Below are 13,631 nucleotides of genomic sequence, written 5' to 3' on the forward strand. Positions count from 1 at the left end.
GTTATGTTCCATTCCCAGACTATCTTCATAGTCTCGTTCTCCAAATCACAGCCTGGACTATCAAGAAAATGACATACAGCACATCTATGTATTTTTCTTTTGTTTTTTTAAAAATATTTATTTGTTTAGAATACTTTTTGGCTTACTGTGACCTCTAAAATTCTAGCATTGTAAACCAGTATTGCAAATCTTGGTTTACTCTTTGCCTGCAGGAATTCTATTAGCTCAGACATTACAATGACCTACGGTTTTAATACATCAGAAAGTGTTTTGTTAAAATAAATTTTAAGGGGAGAAAAGAGATGCAAGCATAGAGTTAGTTGTTAACATTTTAAGCAATAACTTAGAATGGGGGTCTCCAAATGTGGCAACTTTAAGGTTTGTTGACTTCAACTCCCACAGCCAGCAACAGTGAGGCAAACAAGAAATTGCAGGAACAACTGTCTCAGATGACAGAGTTGGGTAGCATTATTATACTCTTACCCTTTGTTTTTAGGATTTCCATGAGATGAGCCATGGCTTATTATTATGGCTGGAGAACATTGACAGGAGAAAAAACGAAATAGTACCTATCAATCCAAATCATGACTCTGATACCCTACAGGATCATCACAGGCTTCTCATGGTAGTATCCCTTTTTTTTTTTTTAATATAAGCAGATGTCTAGGGATGTCTAGGTGACATCAATGGGGAAATAAATGACAGTATCAAATCTTGTTTGGGGGATTTATTGGTTAGGGCTAATTCTTTATTTCTTCCCAGAAAGATGTGCTAAATTATTCCCCACAGGGTATTATTAATCCCTTCATATCAGACCAGAAAAATTGTTATTCTTGCAAAATGAATTTCGTTTTGACCTCTTATACATTGTTTTAAGGCCCAAAATATCTCACCTTTCTTTGTGTATACTGCATGAGTCAAAAAGAAAATATTTAAAGACCCCTCACATCCTGGGCATAAACTGTTTCAACTCCTACCCTCAAAACGACACTATAGAGCACTGCACACCAGAACAACTAGACACAAGAACAGTTTTTCCCCGAAAGCCATCACACTGCTAAACAAATAGTTCCCTCAACACTGTTCAACTATTTACAAAGTCTGCACTACTATATCTGTTAATCTTCTCATCACTCCTTATCACCCATCCCCCCACTTGTGACTGTATGACTGTAACTTTGTCGCTTGTATCCTTACGATCTATATTGACTGTTTCCTAGTATGATTTGATTGCTTATTGTACCCTATGACTATTAAGTGTTGTACATTATGATTCCTGACGAATGTATCTTTTCTTTTTATTTACACTGAGAGCATATGCATCAAGACAAATTCCTTGTGTGTCTAATCACACTTGGCCAATAAAGAATTCATTCATCCATTGTTCCCAACAGCAAATACGGCGTGAGCTTTTAGAATCTCAGTTAAAAGTGGCCTCTCTTCAAGACATGTCCTGCCAGCTGTTAGTCAATGCTGAAGGCAAGGATTGTCTAGAAGCCAAAGAAAAGGTCCATGTCATTGGAAACCGACTAAAAATGCTCCTGAAAGATGTGACACGACACATTAAAGAACTAGAGAAGATTCTAGATATTTCAAGCAGTCAGTTGGTAAGTCTTTTTATGACCTTCTAATCATGGCAAATGACAACAGCCAATTTCTTTCCAATTTGCATTTTTGCTACCATATGCCTTCATATTGTGTTGTACTTTCTGGACATGTACTACTCATGTTAAAATCTGTAAACCTTAAAAGTATTATCATGCTTTGGTATCATGCTATCTTTCTTTTACTACCTCTTGTAAAGACAAATTTTATTTCTAGTATTCACAGCTGGCAAGGAAGCTCATGGAAAGGAAGTACACTTTCATTAATATATTCCCAAGCTAACTTGGTTTAATAGAACTTGGTTTATAAGAATTTAGATTGCATAGACAAAAATCTGCTGGGTTTGAGTTCTGCCTAAATTTCAAGCAATAAGAGACTTCTCCCTGAATAATGAACAAAGTCAGTGTTTAGCTCTTTCCCTTCAAAATGAGTATTCACCATGATTAATGAGATTATTTATCTGTAAGTATATTTTGGTGCTCTAAAATTCTAATTCACCATTTTGCAGACATTTGGCTTTAATGGACTCTCCTTTCTCCCCCTTTGCTCTATATGACATACAGCTATGTTTTGTTAAATGTCTTTTTTGTGTGATCAATTTTCTTACACTTGTTGCATATTCTTTATAAACTGTTACAGTTGAAAGGTGTGGTATGATGCAGGAATGTCACCAAATACAAGTAGTCCTCAACTTACAACCATAATTGAGCCCAACATTTCTGTTGTTAAGTGTAAACATTGTTAATTGGGTTTGTCCCATTTTACGACTTTTCATGCCATAGTTGTTAAGTGAATCACTAACTTGATAAGTTAGTAGCCTGGTTGTTAAGTGAATCTGGCTTCCCCATTGACTTTGCTTGTCAGAAGGTCACAAAATGTGATCACATGACCCTGGGACACACCATCATAAATATGAACCAGTTGTCAAGCATCCAAACGTAAATCACATGACCATGGAGATGCTGCTATGAAAAACGGTCTGAAATCCCTTTTTTCAGTGCCAATGTAACTTTGAATGGTCAATAAACGAACTGTTGTGAGTTGAGGACTACCTATAGTGTTGACATCCACCACTATTCTTTTCATTCAACACAGGTAAGCACTAGATACCCACTAAAGGAGGGCGGTAAGCTAAAATTATTTCAAAGAAGACAAGAGATGCTAATTATGAGTCATCTAGCTAGCTGAGTGGTATTAACCTTGTTTCCCTGTAGAGATGATTCCCCTACATTACCAGGTGTGCAATTTGGACTGCCACAGAGGGTCACACTGCAAAAAAAAAAAAATAGACTTGTGCCTCTGATTTGCTGCTACTTTGCTGTTTTTTTCCAAGATAAAGTGAAATGAATGTGCATGTACACAGATTGAAAGAGAGTGAGGAAAAACTTCCGAAGCATCCTGGAAAAAGAAGGACAAAAAAAAACCCCTGTGGCTGCCCACATGAATGAAGAGAGGTGTTTTGCATGCATTCCCATCATTCTGAAGCCCTTTAATATATATATATATATTTTGAGTCCTGCTGTCTCCTTTCATAGGTACCTCTCTGTATCCCAAGGTTTTGATCTGAGTGTTCCTATTGAATAAAAAGCACCTGGAGAGAGCAGTGACGGAAGAGAGACTGTTCCTCTTCCAAGGGGTATCAGATGAAGAATTTTTTTATTTCTCCATGCACGATAGTTTTACTGGTTTATGTTTTTAAATTGAATACCACCCAGAAAACTTCACTTGTTGTGCCAGTTAAAGATGGTGATGATGATTAATGATGATGATTATAACTGTTTTGTAACTGTACAATAACTACCACTCAGGACCTATCCTCATGGTCTTCTGCTGATGAACTGGACACATCAGGTTCCCTCAGTCCAGTATCTGGAAGAAGCACTCCAAGCCGACAGAGAATGGTAATGTCATGCCAGATTATTTTTTTGCCCAGTTCTTGGGTGGAAGCACCAGATAGCTGTAGCCAAGGTGAAAAGTCTTATACACCTCATACACCCCGCCCAAGAAAAGCACCAGACCAGAATAATTCCTTCCCCCGACATCCCCCCCCCAAAAAAATGCTGCTTCCTAACCTTGTACATCTTTTCCCCTGCATCAAGTCAGAATTTTTAAATTCTGTATAAATATAAACAAAATCAGGACTCAAAGTGTAGCAGGTGTATACACAATATGCTACTTCTTTTGAATGAGAAGAACAGCTCTAAGGGATGGAAGCTTTTCAAAGGCTTGTCTTGCCTCACAACTGCTACAACTGACTGCTCAGGTTTTTGTTTGACTTTTTATTCTGGAGTAGTTTAACCAGTTCATCAATAACCAATCAACACATAACCTGAGTTTAAGCAAACATTACAATAGAAGTTTGTACATTACGTTTTTCAGAGTTCTGGCTCTGAGGCTGACTGCTCAAAGCAGAAACCTGGGAGGCGACAACTCTGTGGGATTAGCCACCGTACTCTGGTCTTGGGAGATGTGGCCCGAATTTAAGCTTACAAATATTGGTCAATTGGAACAGCAGTCATGCAAATGGTCCCTCCCACACACTTGGCCTTGTGAGATACAATGAACCTTGTAAGAGCTGAAAGTAGTATGGTGATATTGGCAGAGATGGACTGAAAATACAATAAGATTGGTCTTGATAAAGAGCAGCACAAGGAAAGTGATTCGAGTTTGGAGGATAAAAGAAAGTAATTTTATTATTTATATCAAGTTCAGGATACGGGTAGTCTTCACTTAGCAATCACAATTGAGACTTGCGACCCTGTCACTTATTGCTTCAGCTGCTAATCACATGATTATGAATTATGGTTTCATTTTTGCTTTCTCAATTAACTCAGCGTGACCTAAGGCAGTGACAAAGAACACGAATGGTGATCAGGTGACTGCAGAACACTGCAACGATTATAAGTGCGCATCAGTTGTGAAGTGCCTGAATGGCAATCACATGATGGCGGGACACTGTGACAGTTATAAATGAAAGGATCGGCCATATTTTTTAAACACTGATATAACAGTCGTTAAATGAGGCAGTCAGTAAGCAAGGACTGCCTGTATACAGATAGAGAATGCTTGCAGCATTTGAAGTACAAAGTTAGATTCTTCGTGTTCTTGGAAAAGAAAATTAGAAACCTGAGCAAACCTACTACAATTGCTATTCTTTAATTCTCACCATTAAATAATGATGTCTCTGAAGGGAGAGGAAACAAGCTACGTTAGTCATGAAACCAACTATTTTCTTCATAAAAACATAAATTTCCTCCAGTCCACACATGCACACTTACAAGGAATAGCAATACTATTCCAAGTGTGCCAATTTGTGTTTTACACAATATTCAGTTCCTTTTCTTGCAGCTCCTGCCACTTTCCACTCTTCTTTTTCTGTTCCCAAAAATAAAGAGCGTGTACTATAGTATATCTTGTCCTATGCCTCACTTTGACTCCTGGAGTGCACTTGATTTTAATTTCTCTCCTTTTTAACATTATTATTTTATTTATTTAATTATTATCCAGCTTTCCTTAATGTTTACAGAACTGTCAATTTTCATTTGCTTTCTTATCAAATTATATCTTAGTTCTGTCATTATGGCCTCCCAAAATTGATTTCAGTGCCTTTACTTGTTTAAGAATATAAAGGAACACTGGCTTTTCAAGAGAGAAAGCTACAAAAATCCCAACAGCTGTGGTTCCTAAGTCATTATTTTTAATTGTGTTAAATATTTGTAAATACGCTTCATGTTCATTAACATGAAAAGAATTATTAATTTACTAGAGCAAGGAACTTTTACAAAATAATTGTTGGAAAAATATTTCCAAGTTACATTTTTATAAACAGTAGTTTGTTGTTTAATGCTATATGTGAACCTAGCCATTATGATATTCTCACAGCTTCTTCCCTTACTTGCCAGCTGTAATCACTTTGGTGATAGTCCAATTCTCTGCTAATGTTGTGTCTATAGCATCTTCTGCACAGCCAGGACCATAATCAAACTGGACCAAAAACTGTATCAATTATGAGAAATACAATATTGGTAGTGTAAGACTGAAACTTTATTTAATCAATTTCTAAAGTTGACACAAGATAAAAAAATATATTTTTAAAAATTAAACAGTAAAGTAGACAAAAATATTTCCCATACGTTTTTAAAACAGAAAGCTGCATTGCATTTCCCTGTATATATTGCTTTATTGGCTAGCTAGAATGTCATTTTTAAGTTTACATTGTACGTTCCGTTTCACGTTCAATTAAAAGTGGGAAAAGAAAAGCCAGTTTCCTTGATTCATGGGAATTAGTACCTTCATTTGATTTTGTGTTTCCTTTGCTGCTCTTTTTAGTTTGATTTCATCAGTAGCTTGTCTTTATTTGCCTGGACTGAACATTCTTCTTTCTTTACCCCTGTTCATTGCAAACAGCCACGAGGCAAATGTAATGTCTCACAGCCTGGACCCTCTGTCAGCAGTCCGCATAGCAGGTACCTTATTCTCCTAGTTTCTGCACTCTGTTCTAGAACTCCGAGAGGATGATGGAAATCAACAACTTGAGTATTTTTTTCTATGATTATTAATTTTTCCTCCAGTCAAAATCTGATTTGAAACAGTAAAATTGCTCTTAGTTTTAACTTTGGCTTATTCCAGCAAATATCCCTTATCTAAATTCTTTAGATACATTCCAACACATTGGTATTACATTCATGATACTGCATTTAAAATACAAATGGAGATTCCATTCTCAGATTAACAGCAAAAAAATATTTTTTATCATCCTCTTTGTTTCTAGAGATTAAATTAAAGCAGGCGATAAGTCAAAACAGCATATCTGAATTCAAAAAACCCACAGACCTGAATAAAAATGCTTTTAACACTCCCTTTTAATTCTTTTCCTAAACTTATATTCCTCAAAGTTTTGTTCCGTTTGTGGGCTTTCAAATTTCATGAGCCCAACCAAATTTCAGAAGCTGAAATGAAGATGGCAAATGAAGGTATGGCAGAAACACATCTTCACTCTAAAACAGCTTCCTTGCCAAGCCAGCATCCTTACTTCAGCTTTAATCTTGCTTACTTAGGACATTCTGAAAGAAGCATAGGCACCCTCTACCTAGCTACTAAAAAGCAGATTTAACAAATGAAGCTTTCAGTGTTTACACCTGTCTAGAAATCTGTCTTGCCTGCAGCTAACAGTGCTTCTGCATTCCGTTGTTGTGAAATATGTGTGCTTTTATCTCTTTATAATCAACAATTTACTTTTCATTCCTGGCTTTCTTTTCTTGCATGACCCAAATTAGAATGAAGATTCCAAAATGTACAACCACATTTATATTCTAGGACACAGGTGTCAAACTCGCCGCAACACGTTGCCATTATGTGTCATTTTGTGATGTTTTTCCCCTTCGCGGAGGTGGGGTGGGCGTGGCCTGTGCGTGATGCATCCAGCCTGTGGGCCGCCAGTTTGACACCCCTGTTCTAGGTCCCCCTTTCAATGTCAACATTTGTTGTTTAAATACAAATGGCACAACATAAAGAAAACATGGAACGTCAGAAAATATAGATCACACCTGCCCACTCTTTAGTGACAGAGGCTTACTAAATCCCCACAATCAGTTAGATCTCCTTGAATTATGTGCAGCTAAAGTTTGCATGGACAGTCTTCATTTTATTTCACTGGAACAGGCACACTAGCATTTGTTGAATTACATTTCCAAATGTGTTGTTTGGGTTAAATTATTTTATATAGCAAATCTATAACTTGTGAAAACAAAAGCAGAAGCTGCACTCAGCATTTGGCAGCAGTCCATCCCTAGATAGATGTAACGTTTTTCCCAGCAAAATGTCTTGAAATGTAGGGGCATGGAGAAGAGTAAGGAATGCTAACCAGCATTTATTACCATTTATTATTCATAATGCCTAGCGTTTTTGTTTTTTTTAAAAGGTACAATTTTGTCAGCATAACTGAACCACTTTACTGGCAAATAAGGCAGAAAATGTACCAAGCCATCTGCTTATTGTTCCACTTTTTATTATCCCTTGCAAATCTTCTTCATACATTACCTTTGCCCTTCTGCTTAACTGCTATCTTTTCAGTTGCATTTTGTTTTTAATCAAACATCAAACTAAGATATACAATATACCATTTTTTTCTGAGGCTGCACAATTTTGGCCACTCCAAAAGAATGGCCCACCCGACAGAAATGGTGCTATTATTGATGCAGTTGAGGAATGATAATGGTTTTAGGGAAATAGAGAAAATGCAGCTTGGGATGTAAGGCAAACACTGTGTCTGTGGCCAATTTTCTTCCTTCTCTCTTGACAACTATGTAGCATTTTTCTGCTGCTTTTGGAATTATAATGAGCGAGCTGGTGCATTTCTGGAGCATTTGGCAGCTCTTTGGAATTTGCCCGCATTCTGGCTTGTGGTTTCCATGCAGTCCTCTCAGATCTGCTTTCTCCATCAGTGTTTACTAACACATCTGTTAGCAGTACAACATCGGCGCAACACAAAACCCAATTTGTCATCCAGACAAGCATGGAATACAAATAGGTTTCTACTGAATAGAAAAGTTAATCAAGCATATAAGCCAGACAGGTTGTGGTTGATGTGTAATGCAGTTTTAACTGATAAAAGGGGCCAGGCTGTCATTGTGTCCTTTAATATTTTGACATGCCTCTGATCTAAGCACCTTGTGTTTGATCTTGCACTGGATCAGCAATCTTTAGTAGAATAGACTTATGAAGTAAAAACTAAGTCATTTAACCCACACAATTTTAAGTTAGCCGGACAGTGATTTAGATGAATAAATATGAAAGCATCTCATTTGTCCATTACAAACACAATCTTTTGGTTCTCAGATCAGACTAAAGCTACCAGTTTCATGCCATCCTATCTGGCCCTTCAACAGCTACATATTATTGGAATTTAGCCATGGATTCAATTTAGCCATGGATTAAAGATTAAAGTGATTGTATCATTTTCTCCAGGGTGTTTACATTAAAGGGTGTCTTAGAACTTGGTGCCAGTGATCCAATCTGAAGTCTTAGAACCTGTTCATCAAGTACCATGCTCTTTCATCTCACTTTTGATATCTAATTCTCAGTTTCTGAAGGGAATAATTTTTTAAAAGGCAATGATTGTATGGCCAGAATAAATTGCAATCAGAAATCAATTTTTGTCTCACATTAGTGTGGCTTTGTCCAGAAGTCCCAGTTTTGCTGTTCACAATTACAAAATGTGTGTTAATCTACTTCAAGTGATTTGGCTACATATATATAATTATCAGAACTATTATAGGTAAAGATTGCATCTTAAACATGTAGACAAATGGGAGGGAAGCATTTCTGGGCAAACAGGGCAGTTAATTAATTCTGCAGCATTTATCAAAGCAAAGGAGTTCACATAAAGCTTAGATCTCCCATATGTCAAATAACTTTATTCCTCCATATACAACATCTAGAGCTTTTATTTCACTAGCATAGCCCCAAGGGGAGTTCCTACCAGAACTGCTTTACTAAAGTAATTTTTGCTAGTGGCTGCTTCTTCTGTTTACTGAAATAGCCCGTTCGCTACTGTTCTGGCTGTGAGGAGCAACCGGGGAAGAGCATGTACTTCTCCATTAAAGAAGTACAAAAAAAATTAGTGGAACAAGAATCTTCTGTCCACGGAAAGTTTTTCCTGGCTTCAACCCAGAATCAGAAAATGATATTGTTGAGCCCATGAATTTTCAAACTGTTTTTTTTTTTTTTTTTTTTTTTTGCATATACCTGAGATTTAACAAGATCTTGATGGGATTCCATGAGACAAAAAAAAAAAAGTTAACTTGAACACAGTCAAATTTTTGTCACCAGATCTTTGCCTCCTAAATCAGGGATTTGGGAAAATGTTTATTTACTTATTTTTTAAAAGTAACAGGTTTACATTCTTAAAGTTTGAAAGCCTGTATTTAGCCCTAAAACGTTCACTGATTTATTTAATCTAACATTACCCACTTTTTAGATTTCAGTAACTAGAATTTGGTATATAATTGTAATTTTTTTTTATTATATTGAGAAGTTTACTATAAATTTCAACTTATCTTTTTAATTTTGTTCCTAGAAGTATAAAATACACTTGGATGTCTTTGTTATAACATTAAAAATCCCAATTTAGGTCACTGTACTATGTTTTCGTTCTTTTAGTTTTTTTCTTCCTGATACATAGTAATTATATCAGATTAATTTCTGTTAAATGTTTAAAATTCAATTCAGTGGAATTGTTCAGATCTCATTAATTAAATTGCTTCAGAATATTGTTATGATTTGCAATCAATGGCAAGAAATAACCACACAACTACCGGTTGAATCCAGACTAACCTAATTAGATCCCACTGAAATCATAATCATTACAAATTAAATTCTATTAAATATAAATAGAATGAACCGCATAAGCAGATAGACCATCTGAGATCAACTTACAATCTAGCATAAGGAATTACAAATCTAAAATGAAAAAGAAAAGAAAGAAAAAATTAATTCAACAATTAAAACTGAAATGTTTTCACACATTGGCAAGTTAAGGCTTGCCATTCTTTATCTTTATTTTTTAAGGAAACTAAATATCATTTGGCAATAAATAAAGAATCTCGAGAGAAAAAGCAAATGTCAAACATGGGGCTTGATGATTCACAAAAGAATTGCACAATAGATATCTGAAGAGATGTACGTGCAGAAATCAAAAACAGAGCTGGGAAATGGCCATATTCAACATCAGATGAATTTAAATGAATGGGAAAAATGAGGGTGGTGAAATGAGGGTGGGACACAAATTATCACTGTCTTTCGAAATAAATAAGTATGATATCAGATTGCAAAATAGAAACAAACAGCCTTAAAAGAAAAATGAAAAATGTCTAACTTGCATTATAATAATCCAAAGAAGAATATAACCATATGAATAGATTCAGTGAATTTTGGTGTTCATTTTCATAAAATGCTATTTGATGCAGAAGGTGTCCCATGTTTCCAGTTACCTTGAGTACATTCTTATTGAGTACTTCTTGAGGTTCTTATTCAATCATTTTGGATCTTCTATTTATTCTGCCTTACATATTCCTCCTCCAGTTGTTCCATTACCTGCTGTTCTAAGACAGAGAATTAACCTGATTTCTGCAGCCTTTCTAGAAGTAAACAGGAAGAAGTGTTGCTGTTGGTACAGAAAATAAATGTTCGTTAAAGAGAACAAATATTTCTATAGTATTCAGAAAAAACAATCCTAGAATTCTACTTTCAAAGAGAGTGTCAGATAACTTAAAGCAATAATCAGTCAAAAGTACAAATCTCAAATGGTTTACTTTTAAAAGAATTAAACACCATTATTTGATGAAAATCTGAAAGTAGAGTCTCATGACAACTTAATTTGTGGGACTGCAACCAGGTTCTCTGACCTAAGACTCACAGATGAAGACAGATTTGAACCCAGTATTTCAGTTCAGAATATTTTAGGGAATTAAGTATAAGGACAATGCATCAGGTATTCCAGCAGTGCAAAATCATTACAGTGGAGGAAAACCAATTGCTACTCTTCCCTGTGCAATCCCTGTGGCATATGCAAGTAATCCTCAGCTTATGACCCAATTCTTTATCTTTATGTTTTAAGGAAAATAAATATCATCTGGCCATAAATAAAGAGCAGAGAGAGAGAGAGAGAGAGAGAAGATGTCAAACATGGGACCTAAACTTTATGTTTACTAAGAGAGAAATTTGTTAAGTCAGTTTTGCCCCATTTACGACTTCCCTTTTTTTCAGTGCAGTTGTAACTTTGAATTGTCACTAGACAAACTGTTGAAATTTGAGGATTACCTGTATGTGCCTAACTCTAGGATATAAATACAATCCATACCTCCCTTTTTTTTTCAAAAGATTTGTGTAATCAGAGCCTGTACTCTTTACTGCACTAAGTGCAAATGGTAAGGAGGACAGCAGTGCACACATACACATTGCTAGGAATAAGTGAAAGCCATGAAAATAAAACTGTATTATCAATACAAGAGTCTATGTAGAGTCTCAGGTAGAAATTAAGTAGCACTGCCTGTTCCCTTGGTGTGTATTTTGGCCAAATGATTTCTTTAAGGTCTTGGAAGGCTGGGTTTAATTCAACTTTAATACAGAATGCTCTGATGTTGCTAAATGTACCATCTATTTTCAATGCTTTCATAATCCAAGGCTCTAAAATACCAAATGATGCCACTTCCCCTCTTAACCTTGGCGGTGTTTTGTACATAACCTGCAACTTTTATGCTTTTAATCTTGGATCTTCTTTAATTAGCCCTAGCATTTTAAACAGTTAATCACTTTTCAGCTTTGGATATTCATGTCTCCATTTGTCAGGTGAAACTTAGCCATTCATGATTTCTTGATGTTTGGAAGGTTAGGGAGATGCCCTAAATTGCCCCCTAGTAATCAAATGAACATAAACCCATCCTTTAAGATTAACAATGCTGCAGTCATTTTGATGAATTGCTAGATATAAAGGTGGATATATCTTCTAAATTAGAAATAAATGCTTGTCATGGCAAGCAGAAAATTATTCTTAGGTTTTGCTGAATAATTTTTTTCTAGGGTTATAAATTATGCTACAATAAAAGAGAAAAAACATTATTGGTTTGATGCTGATTCAGTGCAAAAAGAGGCTATAATATACAATATGTACTTAACTGGATGATAATATCTTCTAATTGTATATTGACATATTACTGTACTCTTGCAAGAACATTTTTTAAATAAAAATCTGGGCAGCTTCCTAAAAAACCATTGTTAATGGATGGATCCTTCAATCTAGCTCTTAAAATTATGTATTCTAAAGCCATATCATTTGCATCAATAGACATTGATACGATAAAGTCTATCTTAAATTAGCATGACAGATGATTGTTGTAGTTGCTAGTATTGGAGATATAAGATAATTTTTAATAAAGACGCATCGGATTTCTGAGCCTCACATCCAGCAAATTTGTAATCACTAATTATGAATGCACCTATATTTTTACAATAAATAGTATTTGGGGAACACACTGATCCAGCTACCATTTTCCAGAGTTGTGTTGGCTTATTTCTGTTTTGGATTCTCTCTCCTCAGGCCCACAAGAGGTGGCTCCGGTTCCTCCCGTTCTGAAAACCAGGCGCATGAGTCACGACCGCAGCACTGCTTCTTCCTCAGGGTGCTGAAAGCAGCTCTTCCTCTCCAGCTTCTCTTGCTGCTTCTGATGGCCCTTGCCTGCTTGGTTCCAGCGAGTGAGGAGGACTATAGCTGCACCCTCTCAAATAATTTTGCACGCTCCTTCCATCCCATGCTTAGATACACAAATGGCCCGCCACCTTTATGAAAAGATGGCCTCAGCTCAATATTTCAAATGCAGTACCCAGAATTCAGTAGGATTTCATGACCTTCCTGCTCATATAAATAAATTAAATGTCTGTCAGTAAGAAAATGAGCCATGGAATACATGAATTGGGCCATTAAAGACTTGCATCTCTTCCATGGACTTTGACTAAGTAATAGAAAGTTTTTCTCCACAAACAGCATCCTGGATTTTTCAGCTACTTTTATAATTTTGACCATCACTCTATACGATACCTAGCGGAGGGCTTCAGTTTGAAGAAGGATCAGTGTGTACTGCTCATTATAGAGCTATTACACAATCTTTACTTAACTACTCTACTGGTATTTTAAACTAAACTTACATATAAATCTATATCCTTGTAAGGAAAAAACTGGAGTGATTTTAGAAACCATTGTAACATACAATTTTAAAAGCTTGCAAAGCAGCATATTATTTTCCCCATTTTTGGTGGGGTTTTGAGTGAGGCATGATGTTCTAATCTTTGCTTTGAATGCACAAATTGTAAATGGCACATTTTGTAGTTTAAAAAAAATATGTAAGAAATCATGAAAACTTCATGAACAACCATGGATATTAAGTATTAAAAATATTTATGTATGTACAGTTTGCTAAGACTAGCGTACTTATTTCTTGATAGAGAAACCAGGAAATCTATTGCCTTCCTTC

General features: G+C 35.8%; 1 protein-coding gene across 8 annotated transcripts in view; it reads left to right on the forward strand.

Moving 5' to 3' along the window:
* The window catches only part of SYNE1 (spectrin repeat containing nuclear envelope protein 1), a 292,109-nt gene extending 278,541 nt beyond the window's left edge, over positions 1-13,568 (forward strand). For 6 of the 8 annotated variants that reach the window (XM_087969930.1, XM_087969939.1, XM_087969935.1 and 3 more), the window contains 5 exons: positions 497-625; positions 1,395-1,607; positions 3,414-3,506; positions 6,013-6,071; positions 12,701-13,568. In XM_087969930.1, coding sequence (XP_087826056.1) covers positions 497-625; positions 1,395-1,607; positions 3,414-3,506; positions 6,013-6,071; positions 12,701-12,947 — 741 coding nt within the window. In that variant the 3' untranslated portion in view covers positions 12,948-13,568. The remainder of the gene's footprint in view (positions 1-496; positions 626-1,394; positions 1,608-3,413; positions 3,507-6,012; positions 6,072-12,700) is intronic. The other 2 variants (XM_087969959.1, XM_087969964.1) reach the window with 1 other exon arrangement.
* Positions 13,569-13,631: the final 63 nt, after the last annotated feature.

Source organism: Notechis scutatus, chromosome 1, assembly GCF_049901735.1.
Source record: "Notechis scutatus isolate UNSWTSFEM ecotype Mainland chromosome 1, rNotScu1.2, whole genome shotgun sequence".
In the NCBI taxonomy this organism is placed as follows: Eukaryota; Metazoa; Chordata; class Lepidosauria; order Squamata; family Elapidae; genus Notechis; species Notechis scutatus.